The sequence below is a fragment of the Leucoraja erinacea genome, chromosome 43 (genome assembly GCF_028641065.1).
Source record: "Leucoraja erinacea ecotype New England chromosome 43, Leri_hhj_1, whole genome shotgun sequence".
Classification (NCBI taxonomy): Eukaryota; Metazoa; Chordata; class Chondrichthyes; order Rajiformes; family Rajidae; genus Leucoraja; species Leucoraja erinaceus.
In genome coordinates, this window is record NC_073419.1 from 282,333 (window position 1) to 305,709 (window position 23,377).

The following is a 23,377-nucleotide window of genomic DNA, read 5'->3' on the forward strand; positions in this document are numbered from 1 at the left end:
CAAAGCTCTCAGCACCAGAGTGAGCACAGATGCGGGAATGTGCAGGGGCAGGGCTGCTGAACGGATCCAACATCCAACACCCGAACACAAAGGAAAACGCTGCAAACACGCACTGGTCAACGCCTGCACAACCGGCACACGGGGCTAGCACAGGGAAACACACTCTCGTCTACACACCAGGCAGTACAGGGGCTGGGGCTGGGGCAACACTGCAGCGGGGTCGTGTTAACTGGACTCTTCACTACACCCCCCCCCCCATTCCCCCCCCCCCCCCCCCCCCCCCCCCCACCCTCTCCTCTCTCTCTCCCCCCCCCTTCTTTCCCCCTCTCCCCTTCTCTCCCCTCCCCTTCTCTTTTCTCCTCTCCCCTTCTCTCTCCCCCTCCCCTTATCTCCCCCCCTCCCCCTCTCTCCTCTCCCCCCCCCTCCCTTATCTCCCCCCTCCCTTCTCTCTTCCCCTTCTCTCTCCCCCTCCCCCTCCCTTCTCTCTCTCTCCCCTTCTCTCCCCTCCTCCTTCTCTCCCTCTTCTCTTCTTCCTCTCCCTCTACCCCTTCTTCCCCCCTCTCTTCTCTCTCCCCCTCCCTTCTCTCCCCTCTTCTCTCTCTCTCTCCCTCTCTCCTCCCTCTATCCCCCCCTCTCTCTCGCCCTCTCTCCTCACTCTCTCTCCCCCCCTCTCTCCCCCTCTCAATCTCTCCCCTTCTCCCTCTCCCCCTTCACTCTCTCTCCCCTTCTCTCTCTCTCTCCCCCTTCCCTTCTCTCCCCTCTTCTCTCTCCCTCTCCTCCCCATTCTCTTCTCCTCTCCCCCCTCCCCCCCTTCCCCCTCTCACCCCCCCCCCCCTCTCCTCCCCCCCCCCCCCCCCCCTCTCCTCCCCCCCTCCTCTCCCCCCCCCCCCCCCCCCCTCCTCCCCCCCCTCCTCTCCTCTCCCCACCAAACCCCCCCGACGTGTCCCAGAAGCGAGCCTGGATCCCCAGTATGAAGAGCCCTCTCTCTTACTCACATTTACACTGTGTCTCCTCTTCGCTGTGTCTCCGCTTCGGTTTTTCCAACGCCGCTGGGTTCTCTCTTCCCCTTTTTTCTTCCTCCCTCCCCAAGCTTTCTCGCTTATTCCCACTCTCCTCCCCTCTCTCTCTCTCCCTCCCTCTTGCTCTTTCTCAGCCGCTCGATCACTTTGTTAGTTCGCAAAGAACTTCTCCTCCGAGAAACGAGGGAGGGGGTTGTGGCTCCGCCCCACACACAGAGCTGAGGGAGGGGAGGGGAGGGGAGGACATACTTTCACATCGATTGGTTCTGGGCTGCTGTATCAGAACTGCTCAGCCCATCCTAACCCTGTCTCTTAAAGCTGCACACCCACATCAGCAGACCATTAAGGTCTTCAAACCAAAGATACACACAAAATGCTGCAGTAACTCAGCGGGACGGGCAGCATCTCTGGAGAGAAGGAATGGGTGACGTTTCGGGTCGAGACCCTCCTTTCTCAAACATTTCATTCAGTCTCAAGAAGGGTCTCGACCCAAAACATCACCAGTTCCTTCTCCCCAGAGATGCTGCCTGTCCCGCTGAGTTACTCCAGCTTTTCGTGTCTATCTTCGGTTTAAAGCAGCATCTGCAGTTTTTTCCTACACTTTCCTACAGTATACAGTTTAGTTTATAGAGTCATAGAGTGATACGGCGTGGAAACAGGCCCTTCGGCCCAACTCGCCCACACCATCCAACATGTCCCAGCTACACTAGTCCCACCTGCCTGCGTTTGGTCCATATCCCTCCAAACCTGTTTAGTTCATTTCATCCACCACGTGGATTTTCACCGCGTTCCACTCACATTCCAAAGACGGCAGGTCTGTAAGTTAATTGGCTTGGTATAATTGTAAATTGTAAATTGATGAGGAAACACTTTTTCTCACAGAGAGTGGTGAGTCTGTGGAATTCTCTGCCTCAGAGGGCGGTGGAGGCCGGTTCTCTGGATGCTTTCAAGATAAGAGCTAGATAGGGCTCTTAAAAAAAGTGGAGTCAGGGGATATGGGGAGAAGGCAGGAACGGGGTACTGATTGTGGATGATCAGCCATGACCATATTGAATGGCAGTGCTGGCTTGAAGGGCCGAATAGCCTACTCCTGCACCTGTTGTCTATTGTCTATTGTCTAGTGTGTGTAGGATAGAGCTAGTATATGGGGATTGTTGGTTGGCATGGACCCGGTGGGCCGAAGGGCCTGTTTCCGCACTGTATGTCTCAAGTGTAAAGTCTTCCCTCTTAAGATTTTGCTTTTATAAGCTTAAATGAGCTTGGCGGCAGGAAGTACTTTACAATGACCAGGACGACCTCAATGCCATTAACCTGAGTCAGGAGGGGACCTGAACTGTAATGTCCTTACATCTGTTGCACTTGCATCAGCTGGCAATGCGTTAGTCTTGAAGTCAGAAGGTCGAGGTTTCAAGCTCCATTCAAGACAGTTAGGTATTAAATTAGTTTGGGCAGTGTTTTTCGTTTAGTTGAATTTAGTTTAGATCAAAGATAGACACAAAAGGCTGGAGTAACTCAGCGGGACAGGCAGCATCTCTGGAGAGAAGGAATGGGTGATGTTTTGGGTCGAGACCCTTCTTCAGACTGAGAGTCAGGGAGAGGGAAACGAGAGATATAGACAGCGATTTAGAGAGTTTAGTTTAGTTAATTTTATATAACTTTAGATAAACACAAAATGCTGGAGTAACTCAGCGGGACAGGCAGCATCTCTGGAGAGTGGGAATGAGTGACGTTTCGGGTTAATAGACAATAGACAATAGGTGCAGGAGTAGGCTATTCGGCCCTTCGAGCCAGCACCGCCATTCAATGTGATCATGGCTGATCATCCCCAATCAGTACCCCGTTCCTGCCTTCTCCCCATATCCCCTGACTCCGCTATCTTTAAGAGCCCTATCTTGCTCTTTCGAAAGTATCCAGAGAACCTGCCCCCACCGCCCTCTGAGGCAGAGAATTCCACAGACTCATCACTCTCTGTGAGGAAAAGTGTTTCCTCATCGCCGTTCTAAATGGCTTACCCTTTATTCTTAAACTGCGGCCCCTGGTTCTGGCCTCCCTCGACATCGGGAACATGTTTCCTGCCTCTAGCGTGTCCAAACCCTTAACAATCTTATATGTTTCAATGAGATTCCCTCTCATCCTTCTAAACTCCAGAGTGTACTCCAGAGGGTTGAGACCCTTCTTTAGTTTAGTTTAGTCTCTCCACCCGCAATGTCATCTATTCCTTCTGTCCAGAGATGCTGCCTAACCCGCAGAGGTACTCCAACAATTAGTGACTGGCTTTAATTCAGTTTAGTTTAGTGCAGTGATATAGCAGGGAAACAGGCCCTTCGGCCCCACCGTGTCCACGGCGACCATCAATCACCCGTTCACACTAGTTCTATGTTATCCCACTTTCTCATCCACTCCCTACACACCAGTGGACAGTTTACAGAAGCCAATTAACCTGCAAACGCACACGTCTTTGGAGTGTGGGAGGAAACCAGAGCACCTGGAGAAAACCCACGTGGTCACTGGGGCGACGAACAAACTTCGTACAGACAGCACCCGTAGTCAGGATCGAACATGGGTCTCTGGCGCTGTAAGGCAGTAGGTACAGAGAAAAGCTGTTGTTGCGTGCTACCCAGCCAATACGTGACTCCATTCCTTCTCTCCAGAGATACTGCCTGTGTCATAGAAAACATAGAAACATAGAAAATACATGCAGGAGTAGGCCATTCTGCCCTTCGAGCCAGCACCACCATTCAATATGATCATGGCTAATCATCCCAAATCAGTGCCCCGTTCCTGCTTTCTATCCATATCCCTTGATTCTGTTAACCCTAAGAGCTATATCTAACTCTCTCTTGAAAACGTCCAGTGAACTGGCCTCCACTGCCTTTGGTGGCAGAGAATTCCACACATTCACAACTCTCTGGCTGAAAACGTTATTCCTCATTTCAGTCCTAAATGGCCTGCCCCTTATTCTTAAACTGTGACCCCTGGTTCTGGACTCCCCCCAACATCAGGAACATTTTTCCTGCATCTAGCCTGTCCAATCCCTTAAAAATGTTATATGTTTCTATAAGATCCCCACTCATCCTTTTAAATTCCAGTGAATGCAAGCCCAGTCGACCCATTCTTTCATCATATGACAGTCCCGCCATCCCGGGAATTAACCTGGTGAACCTACGCTGCACTCCCTCAATGGCAAGAATGTCCTTCCTCAAATTAGGGGACCAAAACTGCACACGATACTCCAGGTGCGATCTCACCAGGACCCTGTACAACTGCAGTAGGACCTCCTTGCTCCTAAACTCAAATCCTCTGGTAATGAAGGCCAACATGCCATTAGCTTTCTTCACTGCCTGCTGTACCTGCATGCTTATTCTCAGTGACTGATGTACAAGCACACCCAGGTCTCGTTGTACCTCCCCTTTTCCTAATCTGACACCATTCAGATAATAATCTGCCTTCCTGTTCTTGCCACCAAAGTGGATAAACTCACATTTATCCACATTATACTGCATCTGCCATGCATCTGCCCATTCACTCAACCTATCCAAGTCACCCTGCAGCCTCATAGCATTCTCCTCGCAGTTCACACTGCCACCCAGCTTTGTGTCATCCGCAAACTTGGAGATGTCACATTTAATTCCCTCGTCTAAATCGTAAATGTACATTTGAATATATATTGCCGGGACAAAGCCTGACAAGCGATAGGTGGATTTAGGTGAGGGATAAACAAGGAACTGCAGATGCCGGTTTAGAGAAAAAAAGTTCAAAAAGTGCTGGAGTAACTCAGCGGGTCAGGCAGCATCTGTGGAGAACATGGATAGGTGACGTTTCACAGAGTGCTGGAGTAACTCAGCGGGTCAGGCAGCATCTGTGGAGAACATGGATAGGTGACGTTTCACAGAGTGCTGGAGTAACTCAGCGGGGTCAGGCAACATCTGTGGAGAACATGGATAGGTGACGTTTCACAGAGTGCTGGAGTAACTCAGCGGGTCAGGCAGCATCTGTGGAGAACATGGATAGGTGACGTTTCACAGAGTGCTGGAGTAACTCAGCGGGTCAGGCAGCATCTGTGGAGAACATGGATAGGTGACGTTTCACAGAGTGCTGGAGTAACTCAGCGGGTCAGGCAGCATCTGTGGAGAACATGGATAGGTGACCTTTGTTAGACACAGGTGAGGGAGGGTTGATTGGTAGGTGGGTGGACAAAGGCCAAAGATGAATGGGAGACAAAAGGGTGTTAATGGGATGAGAAGAGATGTGAAATAAGAAGCTGGAGCTAGGGATATGGGTGGAAGAGGCCTTGGGGAGCGGGTAAAAAGGGGGAGCAGGATTGTGGGGGAAATGGTGTCGAGTGGGTGGGGGGAGGGGGGGGGAACAGGAGATGAGAGATGAGGGGGGGGGGTACTTAAAATTGTATATTCAAGGTTCATCCTGCTGGGGTGTAAACTACCTGAGCAGAATACCAGGTGCTGCTCCTCCAGTTTGCGTTGGGCCTCACCCTGACAATGGAGGAGGCCCAGGGCGGAAAGGTCAGTGTGGGAACAGGGTTGGTCAGTGTGGGTCAGCTCTCAGGGCTAAAGCAATCCAGGGATATGGGGAAAAAAGCAGGAACTGGGTTCCGATTTTAGATGATCAGCCACGATCATATTGAATGGCAGTGCTGGCTCGAAGGGCCGAATGGACTACCCCTGCATCTATTGTCTATGTTGGATGGGGAGGGGAGTTAAAATGGTTCGCAACCGGGAGTTCCAGCAGGCCTTTGGTGGGCTGAGCACACGTGATCAGTGGGACGCTCGCCGACTACACGTATGGCCTCGCCGCTGGTTAGCTTTATCGAGCACGTAATATGTTGAGAGAGACTTTACTGTAACAACGTCTCAGCCTTGAATGAAAATATTTCTCTCACAGTAACATCACATGGTGAGATGAATCAAGAGTCAAGTGAGTTTATTGTCATGTGTCCCTGTATAGGACAATGATAGTCTTGCTTTGCTTCAGCACAACAGAACATAGTAGGCATTGACTACAGAACAGATCAGTGTGTCCATATACCATTATATAAATATATACACACATGAATAAATATACTAATAAAGTGCAAATAACAGATAATGGGCTATTAATGTTCAGAGTTTTGTCCGAGCCGAGTTTAATAGCCTGATGGCTGTGGGGAAGTAGCTATTCCTGAACCTGGACGTTGCAGTATTCAGGCTTCTGTACCTTCTACCTGATGGCAGCGGGGAGATGAATGAATGGCCAGGCTGGTGTGGGTCCTTGATGATGCTGCCAGCCTTTTTGAGGCAGCGACTGCGATAAATCCCCTCGATGGAAGGAAGGTCAGAGCCGATGATGGACTGGGCAGTGTTTCCTACTTTTTGTAGACTTTTAGATAGAATTTAGATAGAATTTAGATAGAATTTTCCTCTCATTAATCCTCTCATGAGTCATTAATCCGAAGGTAGACACAAAATGCTGGAGTAACTCAGCGGGACAGGCAGAGCTTAGTTTGGTTTGGTTGAGTTGGGTTTAGTTTGGTTTAGTTGACTTTAGAGATGGAGCGCTGAAACCGGCCCTACAGCCCACCGGCTCCGCGCCGACCAGCGATCCCCGCACACTAACACTATCCTACACACACTGGGGACAATTCACATTTACACCAAGCCAATTAACCTACAAACCTGCACGTCTTTGGAGTGTGGGAGGAAAGCGAAGATCTCAGAGAAAACCCGCGCAGGTCACGGGGAGAACGTACAAACTCAGTACAGACAGCACCCGTAGTCGGGATCGAACCCGGGTCTCCGGCACTGCAAGCGCTGTAAGGCAGCAACTCTACCGCTGCGCCATCGTTCCACCCGGTTTAGTTTTCTTTTGTTTACAGATACAGCGTGGAAATCGCCCGTTCACACTTGTTCTAAGTTAACCCACTTTGGTACTGATTGAGGATGATCAGCTATGATTCCTGGGATGTCAGGACTGTCTTATGAAGAAAGACTGGATAGACTTGGTTTATACTCTCTAGAATTTAGGAGATTGAGAGGGGATCTTATAGAAACTTACAAAATTCTTAAGGGGTTGGACAGGCTAGATGCAGGGAGATTGCTCCCGATGTTGGGGAAGTCCAGGACAAGGGGTCACAGCTTAAGGATAAGGGGGAAATCCTTTAAAACCGAGATGAGAAGAACTTTTTTCACACAGAGAGTGGTGAATCTCTGGAACTCTCTGCCACAGAGGGTAGTCGAGGCCAGTTCATTGGCTATATTTAAGAGGGAGTTAGATGTGGCCCTTGTGGCTAAGGGGATCAGGGGGTATGGAGAGAAGGCAGGTACGGGATACTGAGTTGGGTGGTCAGCCATGATCATATTGAATGGCGGTGCAGGCTCGAAGGGCCGAATGGCCTACTCCTGCACCTAATTTCTATGTTTCTATGTTTCTATCACATTGAATGGCGGTGCTGGCTCAAAGGGCCGAATGGACTACTCCTGCACCTATTGTCTATTATCTATTGTCTATTGAAGCGTTGCCTATTTCCTTCGCTCCATAGATGCTGCCTCACCCGCTGAGTTTCTCCAGCACTTTTGTCTACCAATAAGATTGTTAAGGGCTTGGACATACTAGAGGCAGGAAACATGTTCCCGGTGTTGGGGGAGTCCAGAACCAGGGGCCACAGTTTAAGAATAAGGAATAAGCCATTTAGAACGGAGACGAGGAAACACTTTTTCTCACAGAGAGTTATGAGTCTGTGGAATTCTCTGCCTCAGAGGGTGGTGGAGGCCGGTTCTCTGGATGCTTTCAAGAGAGAGCTAGATAGGTCTCTTAAAGATAGCGGAGTCAGGGGGTATGGGGAGAAGGCAGGAATGGGGTACTGATTGGGGATGATCAACCATGATAGCATTGAATGGCGGTGCTGGCTCGAAGGGCCAAATGGCCTACTCCTGCACCTATTGTCTATTGTCTATTCTCATCCACTCCCTGCACACTAGGGGGTAATTTACAGAGGACCAATGAACCTACAGACCCGCACATCTTTGGGATGTGGGAGGAAACCGGAGCATCCGGATTTGTGAGTGACGGGGCTGCTCCAGACTGCAGGACGCACTCGAACACGGTGCAACATAAGCAAAGGGTTTGTGGGGAAGGACTGCAGTCTATGGTGCTGCTGCAGGAGACACTGAGGGGCTGAGTCCGATGGAAAGGGCTCTCAAAGTGTGCATTGTCCAACAGGGCCACGTGTGTGGCAACGAGTCTTGCACGCAGTGTGTACAAGCCCGACAAATACACAGTCCTTGCAGCTCCATGAATGTAGAAACTCAACGACACCATCATTGAAAACAAAGCACGCCATTGTTTTTCGTATTTTTCTTTTACATAGTTTTGCCGAAAAATCTATTTTGGGAGTTTAAAAAAAATATCCCTCAGTTGTGTTAAAACGATGTGACTCTGAACAGTCAATAAATGCATAAGGAAGGAACTGCAGGTGCTGGTTTACACCGAAGATAGGCAAAAAGTGCTGGAGTAACTCAGCGGATCGGGCAGCATCTCTGGAGAGAAGGAATGGGGTGACCTCGCGGGTCGAGACCCTTCTTCAGACAGTACAGGAACAGGCCCTTTGGCCCACAATGTCAATAGACAATAGGTACAGGAGTAGGCCATTCGGCCCTTCGAGCCAGCACCACCATTCAACGTGATCATTGCTGATCATCCCCAATCAGAACCCCGTTCCTGCCTTCTCCCCATATCCCCTGACTATCTTTAAGAGCCCTATCTAGCTCTCTCTTGAAAGTATCCAGAGAACCTGCCTCCACCTCCCTCTGAGGCAGAGAATTCCACAGACTCACCATTCTCTGTGAGAAAAAGTGTTTCCTCGTCTCCGTTCTAAATGGCTTACTCCTTATTCTTAAACTGTGGCTGTGTTCAAGAAGGAACTGCAGATGCTGGAATATGGAAGGTAGACAAAAGTGCTGGAGAAACTCAGCGGTTGAGGCAGCATCTGTGCTGCGAAGGAAACAGGCAACGTTTCGGGCCGAAACCCTTTCTTCAGACTGATGGAGGGGGGGGGGGGGGGGGGGGAGTGGGTGGGAAGAAGAAAGGAGAAAGGAAGAGGAGGAGCCCGAGGGCTGAGGGAGAGCTGAGAAGGGGAGGTGACAGCAAGGGCTACCGGAAATTGGAGAATTCAATGTTGATGCCACTAGGGTGCAGACTGCCCAAGCGGAATATGAGTTGCTGCTCCTCCAATTTCCGGTGGTGCTCACTCTGACCATGGAGGAGGCCAAGGACAGAAAGGTCGGATTGGGAATGGGAGGGGGAGTTGAAGTGCTGAGCCACCGGGAGATCAGGTTGGTTATTGCGAACTGAGCGGAGGTGTTTTTGGCGAAACGATCGCCAAGCCTACGCTTGGTCTCACCGATGTAGATCAGCTGCCACCTAGAGCAGCGGATGCAATGGATGAGGTTGGAGGAGGTTCTTAAACTGTGGTCCCTGGTTCTGGACACCCCCAACATCGGGAACATGGTCCTGCGTGTCCAAATCCAGCAGGACCATGCTGAACATGATGCCAAGTTAAACACATCTCCTCTGCCTGCATGTGATCCATATTCCTCCATTCCCTGCATATCCATGTGTTTATCTAGAAGCCTCTTTATCTGCCTCTGTCACTATCACCGACAGCGCGTTCCACGCACTTACAAACTCTCTTTCTTTTCTAAAAAAAAATGCCACGAACATTTGCTTTAAACTTTGACCCTTTCACCTTAAAACTACGCCCTTTAGTCGTTGATATTTCCATCCTGGGGAAAAGGTTCAGAATGTCTATCCTATCTATACTTCTCACAACATAAGTTATTGAAACATATAACATTATTAAGGGTTTGGACACGCTAGAGGCAGGAAACATGTTCCCGATGTTGGGGGAGTCCAGAACCAGGGGACACAGTTGAAGAATAAGGAGTAAGCCATTTGGAACAGAGATGAGGAAACACTTTTTCACCCAGAGAGTGGTGAGTCTGTGTGATTCTCTGCCTCAGAGGGCGGTGGTGGCCGGTTCTCTGGATGCTTTCAAGAGAGAGTTAGATAGGGCTCTTAAAGATAGCGGAGTCAGGGGATATGGGGAGAAGGCAGGAACGGGGTACTGATTGGGGATGATCAGCCATGATCACATTGAATGGCGGTGCTGGCTCGAAGGGCCGAATGGCCTACTCCTGCACCTATTGTCTATTGTCTATAACTTTATATACTTCTAATGGCTCTCCACTCAACCTCCGATACTGCAGAGAAAGATCTTCAGTAAATATAAAACGTATTCCTTTACTATTTTATAAAAACAGAATCATAAGTGTGAGACTGGACACCCCGCCATCGACTCCATCTACACTTCATCCTGCCTCGGAAAAACAGACAACATAATCAGAGACTTGTCCTTGTCCCACCCCGGTCGTTCCCGCTTCTCCCCGCTCACGTCCGGCAGAAGGTACAGAAGCTTGAAAGCGCGCACCACCAGACTCAGGAACAGCTTCTTCCCCTCTGTTATCAGGCTTCTGAACGGCCCTTCCATAAGCTGGGGTGCTGTCCGATTCACCTCTACCCCATTGCGGACATTGGACTTTGTCTGTGGAACTGGTGCGCTACAATGCTGAGAACTATATTCTGCTCCCTGTATCTTCCCCTTTGCTCCACCTATTGTACTGGAGTTTGACGATCATATTTATGTGTAGTATTATCTGATTTGATTAGATAGCAAAGCTTTTCACTGTAAAAAGTGGTGGAGTAACTCAGCATCTGTGGAGAACATGGATAGGTGACGTTTCACAGAGTGCTGGAGTAACTCAGTGGGTCAGGCAGCATCTGTGGAGAACATGGATAGGTGACGTTTCACAGAGTGCTGGAGTAACTCAGCGGGTCAGGCAGCATCTGTGGAGAACATGGATAGGTGACGTTTCACAGAGTGCTGGAGTAACTCAGCGGGTCAGGCAGCATCTGTGGAGAACATGGATAGGTGACGTTTCACAGAGTGCTGGAGTAACTCAGCGGGTCAGGCAGCATCTGTGGAGAACATGGATAGGTGACGTTTCGGGTCGGGACCCTTCATCAGACCACTTCTCCAGAAGTGCAACCGGACCCCCTGAGTTACTCCAGCACTTTGTGTCCTTTTTTGGTAAAACCAGCATCTGCAGTTCCCAGTTTCTGCCTATCTAACAGCCTGGATTAGAAACGTAATGCCATTTGTTTTATTCAAAATGTGTAGCAAGGAACTGCAGGTGCCGGTTTACACCGAAGATAGACACAAAATGCTGGAGTAACTCAGCGGGACAGGAAGCAGCATCTCTGGAGAGAAGGAATGGGTGACAGTTTGGGTCGAGACCCTTTTTCAGTCTGAAGAAGGGTCTCAACTTACTTTCTATCCAGAGATGCTGCCTGTCCCGCTGAGTTGCTCCAGCATGTTTGTGTCTATCTTCCTTTGTTGCATTCCAGTTGCTCCTCATTGACTTGTTGGTGGGAAGTGTTGCTTTAAGGGGATGGGGTTTTTTGTGTGAGGCCCCTCAAGGGGGGTTGTGGGCTTCCTGTGTGGAGCCTGGTTTTGGGAGCCGGTGCCTTTGAAGCCCTTACGAGCTGCAACTCCGGAAACACACAGGGAGCTGTTGAATAGGAAAGGGGTTGGACCCTGGCAGCTCATCCATCAAACACAGCCATCTCCCTGACCCCTCCCCAACCCCTCCCACCTCCCCTCTCTCTATGTGCAGACGTGAAACCTTCATTCCATCAGCTGCTGCATGCAGCCTGAGATGCTGCTGCCTGTCCCACCTGCATTATGTGTCTTAGCCTCCATAAACCCAGCTCAGGTGAAAGAGTGGCTCAGCTCTAACAGTGACCAGGCTCCTGAACAACTTCAACAACAACAGCACTGCAATGACAGCCAACCAAACACACCAAGAGGCATCCAGAATCAAGATAGCTTTCTTCTGTTTAAGATGGAACTGCAGATGCTGGAAAATCGAAGGTAGACAAAAGTGCTGGAGAAATTCAGCGGGTGCAGCAGCATCTATGGAGCGAAGGAAATAGGCAACGTTTCGGGACGAAACGTTGCCTATTTCCTTCGCTCCATAGATGCTGCTGCACCCGCTGAGTTTCTCCAGCACTTTTGTCTACTAGCGTTTTATACTCTCTGAGTCTCAGTCCGAAGAAGGGTCTCGACCCATTGCTTCTCTCAGATTCAGATTCAGATTCAGATTCAATTTTAATTGTCATTGTCAGTGTACAGTACAGAGACAACGAAATCCAGAGATGCTGCCTGACCCGCTGATTTTTCTGGAGTCTATCTTTGGTGTAAACCAGCATCTGCAGTTCCTTCACACATGGATTTTATTGTCATGAGTCCCAGACAGTAAAAAAAAAAAGAAATTCTTACTTGCAACAGCACAACAGGATATGTACAAACATAGATACATAGACAATAGGTGCAGGAGTAGGCCATTTGGCCCTTCCGAGCCTGCACCGCCATTCAATATGATCATGGCTGATCATCCAACTCAGTATCCTGTACCTGCCTTCTCTCCATACCCCCTGATCCCTTTAGCCACAAGGGCCACATCTAACCCCCTCTTAAATATAGCCAATGAACTGGCCTCGACTACCCTCTGTGGCAGAGAGTTCCAGAGATTCACCACTCTCTGGGTGAAAAAAGTTTTTCTCATCTCGGTCTTAAAGGATTTCCCCCTTATCCTTAAGCTGTGACCCCTTGTCCTGGGCTTCCCCAACATCGGGAACAATCTTCCAGCATCTAGCCTGTCCAACCCCTTGAGAATTTTGTAAGTTTCTATAAGATCCCCCCTCAATCTCCTAAATTCTAGCGAGTATAAGCCAAGTCTATCCAGTCTTTCTTCATATGAAAGTCCTGACATCCCAGGAATCAGTTTGGTAAAAATGCTGGTGTAAATAGCAGAGTCAGGGGATATGGGGAGAAGGCAGGAATGTGGCACTGATTGGGGATGATCAGCCATGATCACATTCAATGGCGGTGCTGGCTCGAAGGGCCGAATGGCCTACTCCTGCACCTATTGTCTATTGTCTGTACGTCTTTGGAGTGTGTGAGGAAACCGGAGCGGGCGGAGAAAACCCACGCAAGTCACGGGGGAACGTGCAAGCACCGTAAAGACAGCGCTCTTAGTCGGGATCAGGCCCCGGTCTGCGGCGCTGTGAGGCAGCAACTCTACCGCTGCGCCACCGTGCTGCTCCATTCTTTCTGAGAAGTGAGAATTTTATTGTTCCGTTTTGGGACAAGAAAACTCTCTCGACTCTCGGCAATTCTCCTCTGCAAGAAGCAACAAAATAAAACACTCGACAAAGTCAAACAAAAAGTTTCTTCTTTATTTTATTTTTATTTTATTTAAAGTAAACATCCATTGAATTTCCATTTCCGGCTGCATATATTATGAATGACATACTGGCTTCTTGCTGTGGGATAAGTGATAGGAGCAGTATTAGGCCATTCGGCCCATGAAGCTTGCTCCGCCATTTAATCATGGCTGATCTATCCCTCCTCACTAACCCCATTCTCCTGCCTTCTCCCCATAACCCCTGACACCCGCACTAATCGAGAATCTATCTATCTATCTCTGCCTTAAAAATATCCATTGACTTGTCCTCCACAGCCGTCTGTGGCAGAGAATTCCACAGATTCACCACCCTCAGCCTTGAGAAATTCCTCCTCTCCTCCGCCCTGAAGGAACGTCCTTGAATTCTCAGGCTGCGACCTCTGGTCCTAGACTCTCCCACTAGTGGAAACATCCTCTCCACATCCACTCCATCCGAGCCTTTCACTATTCAGTAAGAGTTCACCGATCCCCCCCCCACCACTCCCCCTTCCCCTTCCATCGACATCCCTTCCTCTGGCTTCACAATTCACGCCTCTTCTCTTCTTATCTCACAGCCTTTTGTCTCCTTGTCAGCTCTGGCCTTTGTCCAGCCACCTGCCCATCGAACCCCCCCTCCCCTGTATCCACCTATCCCTCGCCTGACTTTGTCCTGCCCTCATCTCTCTTCCAAATTCCTTGCATTCTTTTTGACCCCTGTGGGCGGAGCACCAAGGCAAATTCCTTGTATGTGAATACTTGGCCAATAAACTTACTTACTTACTTTTGCCCCCATTTGATTAGTATGGGTGTCAGGGGTTATGGGGGAGAGGCTGGAGAATAGGGTTTGGAGGGAGAGATAGATCAGCCATGATTGAATGGTGGAGTCGACATGATGGGCCGAATGGCCTAATTCTGCTCCCATCACTTATGACCTTATGAACTTTGGTCACTTGTAAATTTTGTCTGCCCATCTAAAATGACCCCTCACCTGTATCCACCTGTCACTTGTGCAGGAAGGAACTGCAGATGCTGGTTTGCACTGAAGATAGACACAAGATGCCGGAGTAACTCAGCGGGCCAGGCAGCCTCTCAACATCATTCCTTCTTCTATCCACGGAGGCTGCCTGACCCGCTGAGTTACTCCAGCACTGCATTTTATGCCCAGGATGTCAGCTTCTGCAGTTACTTGAATGCTGATATACAGAGATATGTTATGATATATAGTTTGCATATCATACATATATATATAAAACCTTTAACAGGTAACTTCATGAGGTCAAAGCCGTGAAGAAAATGAACCCTAAATATTCTCGATGCACAGAGCATCCCGGCCACTCCCTCTTCTCCCCTCTCCCATTGGGCAAGAGGTACAGAAGTGTGAAAACGCACACCTCCAGATTCAGGGACAGTTTCTTCCCGGCTGTAATCAGGCAACTGAATCATCCTACCACAACCAGAGAGCAGTCCTGAACTACTATCTACCTCATTGGTGACCCTCGGACTATCATTGATCGGACTTTGCTGGCTTTTACCTTGCACTAAACGATATTCCCATATACACTGTGAACGGCTCGATTGTAATCATGTATTGTCTTTCCGCTGACTGGTTAGCACGCAACAAAAGCTTTTCACTGTACCTCGCTACACGTGACAATAAACTAGACTGAACTAAACCAGACTTGGAACTAACACCAATGTATAATTAGCACGGCATAAGCTTTGAGCTTACGGTAAACCAACGGTGAATTACTGATCTAGACGTGTACACTCCGCGGCACAGGCAGCGAGGTGTGAAACCTTCCTCGTCTCTACCAGCCCCGTGTCGGCCTCCATTCCTCCACGATCCTTCCCTCCGAGTGGACAAAGTAGACGCCGTGCATTGCAGCTGTAGCACAGGCCTGCGGGATAGAGGGGGAGAGAGAGGGGGAGTGGGAGAGAGAGAGGGAGGGAGAGGGAGAGAGAGAGAGAGAGAGAGAAAGAGAGAGAGAGAGAGAGAGAGAGTGGGAGAGAGAGGGAGAAGGAGAGAATGAGAGGAGGGAGAGAGAGAGAGAGAGAGTGTGAGAGAGAGAGGAGGGAGAGGGAGAGAGAGAGAGAAGGAGAGAAGAATGGGGGGAGAGAGAGGGAGAAGGAGAGAAGGAGAGAAGGAGGGGAGAGGGAGAGGGAGAGGGAGAGGGGAAGAGAGGGAGAGGGGAGAGGGAGGGAGAGAGAGAGAGGGAAGAGAGAGGAGAGGGAGAGAGAGAGAAGGAGAGAGGGAGAGGGAGAGGGGGGAGAGAGAGGGAGGGAGAGAGAAAGAGAGATAGAAGGAGGGAGAGAAGGAGAGAGTGAAGGAGAGAGAGGGAGAGGGAGGAGGGAGGGAGAGGTGAGAGAGGGGAGAGAGAGGAGAGAGAGCGTGGGAGAGGAGGGGAGGAGTGGGGGGTAGAGAAGGGTGGGGAGAGGGTAGAGGAAGTGAGAGCACGATTGAGAGAGTAAGTGAGTGGGAGAAGGAGAGAGGGAAGGGTGAGGGAGAGGAGAAAGAGAGAGTGAGGGGATGAGAGAGAGGGAGAGAGAGAGAGAGGGAGAGGAGAGAGAGAGAGAGGAGAGAGGGAGAGAGAGAGAGAGAGAGAGAGAGAGAGAGAGAGAGAGAAAGTGTGAGAGGGAGAGAGGGAAATATGCAGACAAAGAGGAGTGAACGATCAGTGGCCATTAGAAACAGTGGGAAAAGTGATGAATGAACCAAGTTGGTTGGAGCAGGGAGGAGGAGAAGGATTTTGAGAAGGAACAAAATCCAGGGAAGGGTTGCGAGGTTTCGGACACAGAGAGGTGGATAAAAAGGGGGTGAAGGGAAGATAGGGGAAGGGAAATAATAATGTGAGATTACTTCAAGATTTCCACAGAATACACCAAACATCTATGAAACTTTTTTCATGATCAGCCATGATCACATTGAATGGCGGTGCTGGCTTGATGGGCCGAATGGCCTACTTCTACACCTATTGTCTATTGTCTATTTTCATGGAAATCACATATTTCAACACTTTCTGGAGCTTGGGTGTGAGATAGAATTTGAGGTGAGCCAGGATTGGACATTCATAGCGGGAGGGGCATTGATGAGGGGAGAGGGGTCAGGGGTGTGGGTGACAATAGACAATAGACAATAGGTGCAGGACTAGGCCATTCGGCCCTTCGAGCCGGCACCACCATTCAATGTGATCATGGCTGCTCATCCCCAATTAGTACCCTGTTCCTGCCTTCTCCCCATATCCCCTGACTCCGCTATCTTTAAGAGCCCTCTCTAGCTCTCTCTTGAAAGTATCCAGAGAACCGGCCTCCACCTGAGGCAGAGAATTCCACAGACTCACCACTCTCCGTGTGAAAAAGTGTTTCCTCGTCTCCGTTCTACATGGCTTACCCCTTATTCTTAAACTGTAGCCCCTGGTTCTGGACTCCCCCAACATGTTTCCTGCCTCTAGCGTGTCCAAACCCTTCACAATCTTATATGTTTCAATGAGATCCCATCTCATCCTTCTAAACTCCAGAGTGTACAAGCCCAGCCGCTCCATTCTCTCAGCATATGACAGTCCCGCCATTCCGGGAATTAACCTTGTAAACCTACGCTGCACTCCGTCAATAGCAAGAATGTCCTTCCTCAAATTAGGGGACCAAAACTGCACACAATACTCCAGGTGTGGTCTCACTAGGGCCCTGTACAACTGCAGAAGGACCTCTTTGCTCCTATATTCGATTCCTCTTGTTACAAAGGCCAACATGCCATTCGCTTCCTGATGGACCCACAAGAAGGTGCAGAGGGTGGACTACACAGGTTTAAGGTGAGTGGGGGAAAGATTTAATAGGAACCCGGGGGGGGGCAACTTCTTTTTCCACAAAGGGTGGTGGGTGTAAAGAACGAGCTGCATAGGAAGGAACTGCAGATGCTGGCAAATACCGAAGATAGACACAAAGTGCTGGAGTAACTCGGCGGGTCAGGCAGCATCTCTGGAGCAAAGGAATGAGCGACGTATATGGGGAGAAGGCAGGAGAATGGGGTTAGGAGGGGGAGATTTTAGTTTTGTTTAGTTTTAGAGATACTTTAGAGAAACAGGCCCTTCGGCCCACCGGGTCCGTGCCGACCAGCGATCCCCGCACACTGACACTATCCTACACACACTAGGGGACAATTTTTACATTTACACCAAGCCAATCAGCCTACAAACCTGCACGTCTTTGGAGTGTGGGAGGAAACCGAAGATCTTGGAGAAAACCCACGTAGGTCACGGGGAGAACGTGCAAACTCCGTACAGACAGCGCCCGTAGTCGGGATGGAACCCGGGTCTCCGGCGCTGCATTCGCTGTGAGGCAGCGACTCTACCGCTGCGCCACCGTGATCGGCCATGATTGGATGGCGGAGTAGACTTGATGGGCCGAATGGCCTAATTCTGCTCCGATCACTTACGAACTTACCCCACACACCACCAGGGCACTTACATGATAAGGGATGAGTGGGAGGAGGGTCCCATGTGGAAACTTGTCCACATCCAGCTTTCCTGAGATGGGTTCGATCCTCCCATGTTCCTGGGTCATCCCCACCAACCTGAGCGGGAAAAACAAATGAAAATTAAAACAGTAAAGGGGTGGCCATTGGAGCTGGGAACTGGATGAGAGAATAGGCTAGAGAGTTAAAGATCTGACGTCCATTACCAGAGGACACAGGTTCTTGAAAGGTGAAAGGGAAAAGATTCAATAGGAATCTGAGGGGGTCACTTTTTCACACAGTGTATGGAACGAGCTGCCAGAGGAGGTAGTTGAAGCTGGGACTATCCCAACGTTTAAGCAACAGTTAGACAGGTACATGGACAGGACAGGTTTGGAGGGATATGGGCCAAATGCAGGCAGGTGGGACTAGTGTAGCTGGGGCATGTTGGCCAGTGTGGGCAAGTTGGGCTGAAGGGCCTGTTTCCATGCTGTATCACTCTATGCAGAAACCACTGGGGATTTGTTCGATTGTTAAGTTATTACAGCAGTATGTACTTCAGACTTTAGAGATACAGCGCGGAAACAATAGACAATAGACAATAGGTGCAGGAGGAGGCCATTCGGCCCTTCGAGCCAGCACCGCCATTCAATGTGATCAAGGCTGATCATCCCCAATCTGTACCCCGTTCCTGCCTTCTCCCCATATCCCCTGACTCCGCGATCTTTAAGAGCCCTATCTAGATCTCTCTTGAAAGTATCCAGAGAACCGGCCTCCACCGCCCTCTGAGGCAGAGAATTCCACAGACTCACAACTCTCTGTGTGAAAAAGTGTTTCCTTGTCTCCGTTCTAAATGGCTTACCCCTTATTCTTAAACTGTGGCCCCTGGTTCTGGACTCCCCCAAACATATGGAACATGTTTCCTGCCTCTAGCGTGTCCAAACCCTTAATAATCTTATATGTTTCAATAAGATATCCTCTCATCCTTCTAAACTCTAGAGTGTACAAGCCCAGCTGCTCCATTCTCTCAGCATATGACAGTCCCGCCATCCCGGGAATTAACCTTGTAAACCTACGCTGCACTCCCTCAATAGCAAGAATGCCCTTCCCCAACAGAACACACCGTCCAGTGAAAACCCCGCACACAAGCACTATCCTACACACACTAGGGACAATTTACACTTTTATTTACCGAAGCCAATTAACCTACATACGCGCATGTGTTTGGAGGGTGGGAGGAATCCGGTGCACCCGGAGAAAACCCACCCAGTCACGGGGAGAACGTGCAAACTCCGTACAGACAGCACCTGTGGTCAGGATCGAACCCGGGTCTCCGGCGCCGTGATGCAGCAACTCCACCGCAGCGCCACCGTGCCGTCGTAAAGGGCATTGGTGAGAACATAAATGGCATACTGGAGATAGACACAAAATGCTGGAGTAACTCAGCGGGTCAGGCAGCATAGCCTGAACAATCCGTCAGTCTGAAGAAGGGTCACCTATCCTAATTCTCCACAGATGCTGCCTGACCGGCTGAGTTACTCCAGCACTTTGCATGTGTCTTTCTTCGTAATCCAGCATCTGCAGTTCCTTGTTTCAACATTTAACAGGCACTTGGACAGCTGACATAGAAACATAGAAACATAGAAATTAGGTGCAGGGGTAGGCCAGTCGGCCCTTCGAGCCTGCACCGCCATTCAATATGATCATGGCTGATCATCCAACTCAGTATCCTGTACCTGCCTTCTCTCCATACCCCCTGATCCCTTTAGCCACAAGGGCCACATCTAACTCCCTCTTAAATATAGCCAATGAACTGTGGCCTCAACTACTTTCTGTGGCAGAGAATTCCACAGATTCACCACTCTCTGTGTGAAATGTTTTTTTCTCATCTCGGTCCTAAAAGATTTCCTCCTTATCCTTAAACTGTGACCCCTTGTTCTGGACTTCCCCAACATCGGGAACAATCTTCCTGCATCTAGCCTGTCCAACCCCTTAAGAATTTTGTAAGTTTCTATAAGATCTTCTAAATTCTCAATCTTCTAAATGCTAGCGAGTACAAGCCGAGTCTATCCAGTCTTTCTTCATATGAAAGTCCTGACATCCCAGGAATCAGTGTGGTGAACCTTCTCTGTACTCCCTCTATGGCACGAATGTCTTTCCTCAGATTAGGTACATGGATAGGAGAGGTTTGGAGGGAGATGGGCAGAATGTGAGCAGGTGGGACGAGTGTAGATGGGGGCGTGTGGGTGTGCATGAACGGTTGGGGCTGAAGGGCCTGTGTTTGTGTTGGGTGAGTCCCCTCTTACTTCAGGTCCGGGTGTCCCTCCACGATGGCATAGCCAGTGGGCATCTTGCCCATCCCGTGCAGACTGAGTGCCGACCAGCCGCAGTCCACTAGGAGCTGGTTGCGGTGAGGATAGTGACCTATGACCCTCGTCATCACCCGCACCGCCACGTCATCCAGCTGGCAGGAGCCAATCAACATCTGCTGAACATCTGGGAGAAAACCATTCAACGTTACCACTCGACCCGAAACATCACATGGATAGAGAAGTGGTTGGCAGACAGGAAACAAAGAGTAAGGATTAATGGGTCCCTTTCAGAATGGCAGGCAGTGACTAGTGGGGTCCCGCAAAGCTCAGTGCTGGGACCGCAGCTATTTACAATATACATCGATGATTTGGATGAAGGGATTCAAAGTAACATTAGCAAATTTGCAGATGACACAAAGCTGGGTGGCAGTGTGAACTGTGAGGAGGATGCTATGAGAATGCAGGGTGGGTGACTTGGACAGGTTGGGGGAGTGGGCAGATGCATGGCAGATGCAGTTTAATGCGGATAAATGTGAGGTTATCCACTTTGGCAGCAAAAACAGGAAGGCAGATTATTATCTAAATGGTGTCAAGTTGGGAAAAGGGGAAGTGCAACGGGATCTGGGGGTCCTTGTTCATCAGTCAATGAAAGTAAGCACGCAGTTACAGCAGGCAGTGAAGAAAGCCAATGGCATGTTGGCCTTTATAACAAGAGGAGTTGAGTATAGGAGCAAAGAGGTTCTTCTGCAGTTGTACAGGGCCCTAGTGAGATCACACCTGGAGTATTGTGTGCAGTTTTGGTCCCCTAATGTGAGGAAGGACACTCTTGCTATTGAGGGAGTGCAGCGTAGGTTTACAAGGATAATTCCTGGGATGGCGGGAACTTTCATATGCTGAGAGAATGGAGCAGCTGGGCTTGTACACTCTGGAGTTTAGAAGGATCAGAGGGAATCTCATTGAAACATATAAGATTATTAAGGGCCTGGACACGCTAGAGGCAGGAAATATGTTCCCAATGTTGGGGGAGTCCAGAGCTAGGGGCCACAGATTAAGAATAAGGGGTAAGCCATTTAGAACGGTGACGAGGAAACACTTTTTCACCCAGAGAGTTGTGAGTCTGCGGAATTCTCTGCCTCAGAGGGCAGTGGAGGCCGGTTCTCTGGATACTTTCAAGAGAGAGCTAGATAGGGCTCTTAAAGATAGCGGAGTCTGGGGATATGGGGAGAAGGCAGGAACGGGGTACTGATTGTGGATGATCAGCCATGATCACATTGAATCGCGGTGCTGGCTCGAAGGCCCGAATGGCCTACTCCTGCATCTATTGTCTATTGCACCGACAAGTTGAGTTTCACTGTCGTATTTAACGTAGCCCACGACCAGCAATGGGCCATTTCCTTCATCATCGTTACTCTTTGGATATCTTTGTTCTGTGTCTCCCATTTACCTCTCCCCCGACTCTGTCTGAAGAAGGGTCTCGGCCCGAAACGTCACCTATTCCTTTTCTCCAGAGATGCTGCCTGACCCGCTGAGTTACTCCAGCTTTTTGTGTCTATCTTCGGCTACCACCATCTGTTTAGCTCAGTTTAGTTTAAAGATACAGCACGGAAACAGGCGGAGTCCAGGCCGACCAGCGATCCCTGCACACTGGCACTTTCCTACACACTCTGGGGCCAATATACAAATTTACTGAAACCAATGAAACTACAAACCTGTACGTCTTTAGTTTATTGTCATGTGTACCGAGGTACAGTGAAAAGCTTTTGTTGCGCGCTAACCAGTCAGTGGAAAGACAATACATGATTACAATCGAGCCATTCCACAGTGTACAGATACATGATAAGGGAATAACGTTTAGTGCAAGGTAAATCCAGTAAACTCCGATCAAAGATAGCCAAGGTAGATAGTAGTTCAGCACTGCTCTCTGGTTGTGGTAGGATGGTTCTTTAGAGTGTGGGAGGAAACCAGAGCACCCGGTGAAAACCCACGCAGGTCACGGGGAAAACGTACAAACTCCGTAACGACAGCACCCGTAGTCGGGATCGAACCCGGGTCTCCAGCGCTGTGAGGCAGCAGCTCTACCGCTGCGCCACCGTGCCGCCCTGAAAAAGTATCTGACTCCTGCGAACAGACATTGTGGGCCGAAGGGCCCTTTCTTGTACTGTGCTGTTCGATGTTTTATAATGCACAGGATCATTAAAAAGTGATAGGAGCCATTCGGCCCATCGCGTCTACCCCGCCATTCGATCATGGCTGATCAATCTCTCCCTATCAACCACAATCTCCAGCCTCAGACAACAGACAATGGGTGCAGGAGGAGGCCATTCGGCCCTTCGAGCCAGCACCGCCATTCAATGTGACCATGGCCTTATCGCAACACCCGACACTTCATCCAAATTACACTCGCAGTAATTTGGATGTTTGCCAACTCATTTGGGGTGGCACAGTGGTGCAGCGGTGAAGCTGCTGCCGTGCAGCGCCAGAGACACGGGTTCAATCCTGAGCGGATGATGTCTGCGCAACTTTTCCACACTCTCCCTGTGACCGCGAGGGTTTCCCTCCACATTGCAAAGACGTGCAGGTTTAAACATCGAAACATAGGAAATAGATGCAGGAGGAGGCCATTCGGCCCTTCGAGCCTGCACAGTCATTCATTGTGATCATGGCTGATCATCCACAATCAATAACCCGTGCCTGCCTTCTCCCCGTATCCCTTGACTCCACTAGCCCCTAGAGCTCGATCTAACTCTCTCTTAAATCCATCCAGTGACTTGGCCTCCACTGCCCTCTGTGGCAGAGAATTCCATAAATTCACAACTCTCTGGGTGGAAACGTTTTTTTCACATCTCAGTTTTAAAAAGCCGCCCCTTTATTCTTAGAACTGTGGCCCCTGGTTCTGGACTCCCCCAACATTGGGAACATGTTTCCTGAATCTAGCATGATTACGATCGAGCCATTCACAGTGTACAGATACATGATAAGGGAATAACGTTTAGTGCAAGGTAAAGCCAGCAAAGTCTCCAATGGGTCTCCGAGGGTCTCCAATGAGGTAGATGGGTGGGTCAGGACCACTCTCTAGTCGGTGATGGGAAGGTTCAGCTGCCTGATAACAGCTGGGAAGAAACTATCCCTGAAACTGAAGGTGTGCCTTTTCACACTTAGACAATAGACAATAGGTGCAGGAGTAGGCCATTTGGCCCTTCGAGCCAGCAACGCCATTCAATGTGATCATGGCTGATCATCCACAATCAGTACCCCGTTCCTGCC

General features: G+C 49.7%; 2 protein-coding genes across 2 annotated transcripts in view; both read right to left on the reverse strand.

Annotated features, from left to right (window-relative positions):
- The window catches only part of LOC129714868 (tumor necrosis factor receptor superfamily member 16-like), a 36,680-nt gene extending 35,447 nt beyond the window's left edge, over window positions 1-1,233 (reverse strand). The window contains exon 1 of the mRNA XM_055664706.1: window positions 996-1,233. The gene's annotated coding sequence lies outside the window, so the exon portion shown is untranslated. The remainder of the gene's footprint in view (window positions 1-995) is intronic.
- Window positions 1,234-13,381: 12,148 nt separating this feature from the next.
- The window catches only part of zgc:162816 (uncharacterized protein LOC571260 homolog), a 40,925-nt gene continuing 30,929 nt past the window's right edge, over window positions 13,382-23,377 (reverse strand). The window contains 3 exon segments of the mRNA XM_055664684.1: window positions 13,382-15,252; window positions 17,816-17,921; window positions 20,108-20,297. Coding sequence (XP_055520659.1) covers window positions 15,163-15,252; window positions 17,816-17,921; window positions 20,108-20,297 — 386 coding nt within the window. The 3' untranslated portion in view covers window positions 13,382-15,162.